We start from the raw sequence: 8325 nt of genomic DNA, 5'->3' as shown, positions 1-8325 counted from the left end.
CTGCAGGACAGCATTGGGGATGTAATGAGGGTGTTACAGCAGCTGTGATCACAATAGTTTAACGTTTATTTATTAGTGCCACGAGTAGGCTTACATTAACACTGCAATGAAGTTACTGTGAAAATCCCCTAGTCGCCACACTCCGGCGCCTGTTCGGGTACACTGAGGGAGAATTTAGCACGGCCAATGCACCTAACCAGCACGTCTTTCGGACTGTGGGAGGAAACCGGGGCACCCGGAGGAAACCCACGCAGACATAGGGAGAACGCGCAGACTCTGCACAGACAGTGACCCAAGCCGGTAATCGAGCCCAGGTCCCTGGCGCTGTGAGGCAGCAGTGCTAACCACCGTGCCACCCTGTCGCCCAGGATATTAACAGAGTTGTAGCAGTAACAGGGGGACTGCAAGATAAATTGAGAAATGCAATGGGACAATATAAGGAATATAGAGGGATATGATTGGGGAATATCCTAGAATATTACCCCTGTGTGTGCGTGGGTTTCCTCCGGGTGCTCTGGTTTCCTCCCACAGTCCAAAGATGTGCAGGTTAGGTGGATTGACCATGGGAAATGTGTGTGGGGATACGGGGTGCAGGGGTGGTGGGGGACGGTGCGGGGGCGGGGGGGGAAGCCTAAGATACTCTGCCAGAGAGTCGGTGCAGACTCGATGGACTGAATGGCCTCCTTATGCACTCCAGGGAATTGTAGCGAGCGAGACAACACCAGGCAAAGGTCCATTGACCTCGGGTGGGATTTTACGGTCTTGGGGCGAGCGTGGCTGGAAAAACCCACCCTCTATGATCCTATGATTACCAGGTTTAGAACAGAATAACCAGGGGTACTGGAGGACATCCCGAGGAAGAGAATGGGTTATGACTGGAGATACAGGAGCACATTATCAGGGACTTGCTTCTTGTTAATTTGCATCAAATTCTTTATTTCAGAGAAAGGAAAGAACAAATGCCTCATTCCTGTGATTGGAAGTTGTGGAAGTCTAATTTGTCGCTGTGGCAATACATTGCACAATCTGACTCTGGTTGTCTTGTAAATTTTAGATGTTAGTCACTCCCTTGTCCACTGAAAGTCATGTTTGGAACTCTTGTGCATGGGACATGAATGAAATGAATATGATTAACCTCGCAAGCAGCCAGAGAATTGGAAAGGGCAAAACATGTAAATCAGGCATCAGTCAAAACCCATAAAATTCTCTGCTATCAGAGGGTTGAACATTGGGCGAGTTGGAGAGTTCCGGAAGTGTTTCTTCAGTCTGAGGGTGATTTTGGAGGGATTGATCAGCCTGGGAGGGAATCCAATCTCCCTGATCTCCCCACCCCACCCCCACCCCAACCCCAGGGGGCATTGAAAGATGACTTTGCAGACAGGACCGCAGAGCTCAGTGAAGTGGACTGTTTTCCATTTGGGAGTCTTGTTGCTCACTCTGTTAAACTGCGCTGCGCTGCTCTACCTCTTTGTAGGGTCCAGCAGCCTGAGGTCCCAGCTGGAAGAGGTGCAGGACCGCCTGCAGGAGCTCTCTGACTCTGGGACCTGGCCTGTGGACCTCCTCCAGAGCCTGTCCCAGGACCAGACCGAGCTGAGCGAGCAGAGGAACCGCAACAAGCGAAGCCACCTGGAGTCGAAGAGCCGGGAGGAGGCTGAGGACACCATCATGATGATGACTTACTCCAGAATCCCGGTAAGCACAGTGACATTTTAATCACATTGACCGCGCTCCCCCCACCATCCCCAGCCCCTTCAGAAAGAAAGTAGAGTTAACCAAATAAACCAGAAATGCAGAAAACAAGTAGCTGTGAAAAAGGCAGCATATTAGCTCTGAGCAAGAATCATTCTAACTCGAAACGTTGGCTCTATTCTCTCTCAGTAAGAAGTTTAACAACACCAGGTTAAAGTCCAACAGGTTTATTTGGTAGCAAAAGCCACACAAGCTTTCGGAGCTGCAAGCCCCTTCTTCAGGTGAGTGGGAATTCTCACTCACCTGAAGAAGGGGCTTGCAGCTCCGAAAGCTTGTGTGGCTTTTGCTACCAAATAAACCTGTTGGACTTTAACCTGGTGTTGTTAAACTTCTTACTGTGTTTACCCCAGTCCAACGCCGGCATCTCCACATCTATTCTCTCTCCACAGAGGCTGAGGTTTTACAGCATTTCTATTTTTGTTTCAGATTCTCGCAATAATTTGCTTTGAGCAGATTATGTGATAACTGAGGAAATGGAAACGCTAAATTCTTACCCCCAATGTTTATTTTTACTGTATTCTTTAATGGAATGAGTGTCCCAGGTATTTGTTGAACATCTCTAATTGCCCTGCTGGATCACTTCAGAGGGCAGTTAAGAATCACAGAATCCCTACAGTGCAGATGGAGGCCATTCGGCCCATCGAGTCTGCACCGACTCTCTGACACAGTAGCCAGAATTTGAAGTTTTTAAAAGTTTTTTTTTAAAGTTTATTTATTAGTGTCATAAGTCTGCTTGCATTAACACTACAATGAAGTTACTGTGAAACTCCCCTAGTCGGCACACTCCGGCACCTGTTTGGGTACGCTGAGGGAGAATTTAGCATGGCCAATGCACCCAACCAGCACGTCTTTCAGACTGTGGGTGGAAACCGGAGCACCCGGAGGAAACCCACGCAGACCCGGGGAGAATGTGCAGACTCCGCACAGACAGTGACCCAAGCCGGGAATTGAACCCGGGTCCCTGGCGCTGTGAGACGGCAGTGCTAATCACTGCGCCACCCTGCCGCCCATTTACCGTCCCGCCTGCCGCTGGAAGTGTAGCAGGCGGGACGCGGACCATGGAAAGGTCCATTGACCTCGGGCGGAATTTTACAGTTTTGGGGTGAGCGAGGCCGTAAAGGTTTTGCCCTGTGTCTTACCCAGGCCCTTTCCTGCACCCTATCCCTGTAACCCCACACATTTGACCATGGCCAATGCACCTAACCTACCCATTTTTGGAGTGTAGGAGGAAACCGGAGCGCCCAGAGGAAACCCACACAGATACATGGAGAACGTGCGGATTCCACACAGACAGTAACCTGAGTCCGGAATTGAACCCGGGTCCCTAGCGCTGTGAGGCAGCAGTGCCAACCACAGTGCCACCGTGCCGACCTTTGGTATATGAAATAGACAGAGCAAATTTCCTCTTGCTTAATTATCTCGTGAACATTTATGATTTTACATCCCTTACTCTCTCTGTTCCGTTGCCCAACATTCTCATCTGCCCATCACAAGCAGCTGTTAACACTGAGTCAGCTACACTCAATAGCTGAATATATTCCATATGTGGATATTCAAGGCCACATTTAGCAGCTGATTGTTTAACATTGGTACAGTAACGCCGCAGTATAAAAATAATCCAACAATTGTTTGCCTAAACTCCTGAAACAAAACCTGTAACCCGGAATGTTCCGGCCATTTTTGCCGGTGGAATCTTCCAGTCCCGTCGCAGGAGAATTCCCGCCGCGGGTTTCCCGGCAGCAGGCGTTGCATAAAATGGGGAAACCCCATTGACAGCGGCGGGACCAGAAGATCCCGCTGCGGCCAATGACGGGCCGCGTGGAAAATCCCATCCTCAGGCTTTGAGCTGCAGCTGAAAAATCTCATTAAAAGGTCCGAGGATATTGATCACAAATCATAACTAGCATCATCGTGAATTTTACAGAATTGTTACAGCACAGAAGGAGACCATTCGGCCCATCATGTCTGTCCCAGCTCTCCAGCTGTGCATTATGACTTAGTGCCAATCCCCTGCCTTTTCCCCGGACCCCTGCACATTGCTTCAATTCATCATCTAACTCCCTCTTGAATGCCTTGATTGAACCTGCTTCCAACACACTTCCAGACAGTATTGCCGGAATATTACCGGCACGCCCGCCCCGGCATTCTCCGTTGGCCTCGGGCAGGATCTTACAAGTCTCGGGTGGGCGAGGAGGTAAAATTTCAGCATATATTGTAATCCTGAACCACTCATTGTGTGAATTTTTTCTCACACTTCAGATTTGATTCTTTTGCAAAGCATCTTAAATCTGTGCCTTCTCGTTCTTGATCCTTTTACAAGAGGGAATAGTTTCTCCCTATCCACTCTCTCCAGCCCCCTCATGACTTTGAACATTTCTATAAAAATTCCTCTTAGCCTTCTTCTCTCCAAGGTGAACAGTTCCAATCGCTCCAATCTATCCTCATCACTGAAGTTTCTCATCCCTGGAAGTGTTCTTGTAACCCTCTTCTGCACTCTCTCCAATGGGTTCACATCGGAGCTGCATGGTGGCACAGTGGTTAGCGCTGCTGCCTCACAGTGCCAGGGACCTGGGTTCAATTCCTGGATGGGGTCACTGTCTGTGTGGAGTTTGCACATTCTCTCCGTGTCTGCGTGGGTTTCCTCCGGGTGCTCTGGTTTCCTCTCACAGTTCCAAAGACGTGCTGGTTAGGTGCATTGACCTGAACAGGTGCCGGAGTGTGGCCACTAGGGGAATTTCACAGTAACTTCATTGCAGTGTTAATGTAAGCCTTACTTGTGACTAATAAACTTTACTTTATCCTTCCTATAGTGCGGCGTCCAGAACTGTACTCAATACTCCAGCTGAGGTGTAATTAATATCTTATGTAAGTTCAGCATAACCTCCTTGCTCTTGTACCTTATGCTCTTATTAATAAAGCCCAGTATACTGTATGCTTTAATAACTGCTCTCTCCACCTGTCCTGCCAACTTCAATGACCTATGCACAGATACACCCAGTTCCCTCTGCTCCTGCACTCCCTTATTTTATATTGTGTCTCCACGTTCTTCCTACCAAAATGCATCACCTCACATTTCTCCACATTGAGAGTTGGCTAGTGTTTTGAATATTAGAGTAAGAGTTTTAACAACACCAGGTTAAAGTCCAACAGGTTTATTTGGTAGCAAATACCATTAGCTTTCGGAGCGCTGCTCCTTCGTCAGATGGAGTGGAAATCCATCTGACGAAGGAGCAGCGCTCTGAAAGCTAATGGCATTTGCCACCAAATAAACCTGTTGGACTTTAACCTGGTGTTGTTAAACCTCTTACTGTGTTTACCCCAGTCCAACGCCGGCATCTCCACATCTTGAATATTAGATGCAGGAGGTAATTAAGGGTGGGGTTAGTACAGAGCTGAGGGCAGCATATTTAAGGCACTGAGATGGGGCCAGACTTTGCTGAATTGATAATGTTTGAACACTGTATGCCACTATTAATTCCCAAATTGTCTAGTAGCCTGTGACAGGCCAGCATTGCTCCTGAACTGTCCCACATTGCCAGACACTTTCTGCTGCCTTGCTGCTAGCTTTGTGAAAACGGAATCTGACACTTAACCTTGCCGCAATATTCGCAAAATTGCTGTATTTGCATATTAATTGTATTTTAAACGTATCACAGAAACTCAGTAATTATCAGTGTGAGTAACCTTTCAGTCAGTGATTATAGGGGACATTCACTCATCTTATTTTCCTAATATACTAATTACTGTGTTCCTCACCACAATCATTGATGCAATATGATTTCAGTTGGGTATACTTTGGAACAGAGATTGTAAAGAAGAGTGCTTCAAGGAGTTGTAAATGCTGCCTAACAATCTGTTAAATATTCCTCCCAGCTGAAGCACGGTATATTTCAATGTATACCAATCAGAAAATAACCAGTATGTTTTATTAATAAAAAGTGCCTGACACGTCTCATTCAGTTTGAGACATTGACACGAGATGCGCTTTGACACAACGCCAATCATAAACAAAACGGAAGCATTAAATAATTGCGACTGCCTGCAACAAAGTTCACTGAAAGTAGGAAGGGCTGAAGATTTTCAGAATCTGCAGTATTTTGCTTTTAGAACATAGAACATAGAACAGTACAGCACAGAACAGGCCCTTCGGCCCACGGTGTTGTGCCGAGCTTTATCTGAAACCAAGATCAAGCTATCCCACTCCCTATCATCCTGGTGTGCTCCATGTGCCTATCCAATAACCGCTTAAATGTTCCTAAAGTGTCTGACTCCACTATCACTGCAGGCAGTCCATTCCACACCCCAACCACTCTCTGCGTAAAGAACCTACCTCTGATATCCTTCCTATATCTCCCACCATGAACCCTACAGTTATGCCCCCTTGTAATAGCTCCATCCACCCGAGGAAATAGTCTCTGAAGGTTCACTCTATCTATCCCCCTCATCATCTTATAAACCTCTATCAAGTCTCCCCTCAGCCTCCTCCGCTCCAGAGAGAACAGCCCTAGCTCCCTCAACCTTTCCTCATAAGACCTACCCTCCAAACCAGGCAGCATCCTGGTAAATCTCCTCTGCACTCTTTCCAGCGCTTCCACATCCTTCTTATAGTGAGGTGACCAGAACTGCACACAATATTCCAAATGTGGTCTCACCAAGGTCCTGTACAGTTGCAGCATAACCCCACGGCTCTTAAACTCCAACCCCCTGTTAATAAAAGCTAACACACTATAGGCCTTCTTCACAGCTCTATCCACTTGAGTGGCAACCTTTAGAGATCTGTGGATATGGACCCCAAGATCTCTCTGTTCCTCCACAGTCTTCAGAACCCTACCTTTGACCCTGTAATCCACATTTAAATTAGTCCTACCAAAATGAATCACCTCATATTTATCAGGGTTAAACTCCATTTGCCATTTTTCAGCCCAGCTTTGCATCCTATCTATGTCTCTTTGCAACCTACAACAGCCCTCCACCTCATCCACTACTCCACCAATCTTGGTGTCATCAGCAAATTTACTGATCCACCCTTCAGCCCCCTCCTCTAAGTCATTAATAAAAATCACAAAGAGCAGAGGACCAAGCACTGATCCCTGTGGCACTCCGCTAGCAACCTGCCTCCAATCCGAAAATTTTCCATCCACCACCACCCTCTGTCTTCGATCAGATAGCCAGTTACCTATCCAATCGGCCAACTTTCCCTCTATCCCACACCTCCTTACTTTCATCATAAGCCGACCATGGGGGACCTTATCAAACGCCTTACTAAAATCCATGTATATGACATCAACTGCCCTACCTTCATCAACACACTTAGTTACCTCCTCAAAAAATTCAATCAAATTTGTGAGGCACGACTTGCCCTTCATGAATCCGTGCTGACTATCCCGGATTAATCCGCATCTTTCTAAATGGTCGTAAATCCCATCCCTAAGGACCTTTTCCATCAATTTACCAACCACCGAGGTAAGACTAACCGGTCTATAATTACCAGGGTCATTTCTATTCCCTTTCTTAAACAGAGGAACAACAGTCGCCACTCTCCAGTCCTCTGGCACCATCCCCGAGGACAGCGAGGACTCAAAGATCAAAGCCAAAGGCTCTGCAATCTCATTCCTTGCCTCCCAAAGAATCCTAGGATATATTTCATCAGGCCCAGGGGACTTATCGACCTTCAGTTTATTCAAAACTGCCAGGACATCCTCCCTCCGAACATCTATTTCCTCCAGCCTATTAGCCTGTAACACCTTCTCTTCCTCAAAAACATGGCCTCTCTCCTTGGTGAACACTGAAGAAAAGTATTCATTCATCACCTCGCCTATCTCTACTGACTCCATACACAAGTTCCCACTACTGTCCTTGACCGGCCCTAACCTCACCCTGGTCATTCTTTTATTCCTCACATAAGAGTAAAAAGCCTTGGGGTTTTCCTTGATCCGACCCGCCAAGGACTTCTCATGTCCCCTCCTAGCTCTCCTCAGCCCCTTTTTCAGCTCATTCCTTGCTAACTTGTAACCCTCAATCGAGCCATCTGAACCTTGTTTCCTCATCCCTACATAAGCTTCCCTCTTCCTTTTCACAAGACATTCCACCTCTTTCGTGAACCATGGTTCCCTCACTCGGCCATTTCCTCCCTGCCTGACAGGGACATACCTATCAAGGACACACAGTATTTGTTCCTTGAAAAAGTTCCACTTTTAATTGACGGGCAAATGTGTTCATTTCCATCAGTAATATAATTTGAATTTGAAAGTGGAATTAACAGGTTAATTTATGAAGTATAAAATCTGTGATGATTCTGGGTTGTTAGATGTACATTCTTATGTGCACTTTATTTGGGAGTGTATATTATAATCAATTGTTCAAGGCAAGGCACCAAATTTTCAGAAGGATGCAAAGGCATTAGCAGGATAAATTCAACATAATTCTTTGCTTGTGTACCCTCTGCCCCTATTAATAAATCCCAGAACACTATATACTTTATTAACTGCTCTCTCCACCTGTCCTGCTGCCTTCATTGATCTATGCACAGATACACCCAGTTCCCTCTGCTCCTGCACCCGTTTAAGAATTTTACCC

The 8325-nt window shown here is 46.7% G+C and overlaps 1 protein-coding gene across 1 annotated transcript in view; it reads left to right on the top strand.

The window, feature by feature from the left end:
• The first annotated feature begins 1186 nt into the window (after positions 1 to 1186).
• The window catches only part of gldn (gliomedin), a 40245-nt gene continuing 33106 nt past the window's right edge, over positions 1187 to 8325 (top strand). Inside the window, exon 1 of the mRNA XM_078241351.1 lies at positions 1187 to 1692. Coding sequence (XP_078097477.1) covers positions 1366 to 1692 — 327 coding nt within the window. The 5' untranslated portion in view covers positions 1187 to 1365. The remainder of the gene's footprint in view (positions 1693 to 8325) is intronic.

Source organism: Mustelus asterias, chromosome 24 (assembly GCF_964213995.1).
Source record: "Mustelus asterias chromosome 24, sMusAst1.hap1.1, whole genome shotgun sequence".
Taxonomy (NCBI): Eukaryota; Metazoa; Chordata; class Chondrichthyes; order Carcharhiniformes; family Triakidae; genus Mustelus; species Mustelus asterias.
Note: the sequence above shows the minus strand (reverse complement) of the source record. Positions and strands in the feature narration are given on the sequence as shown.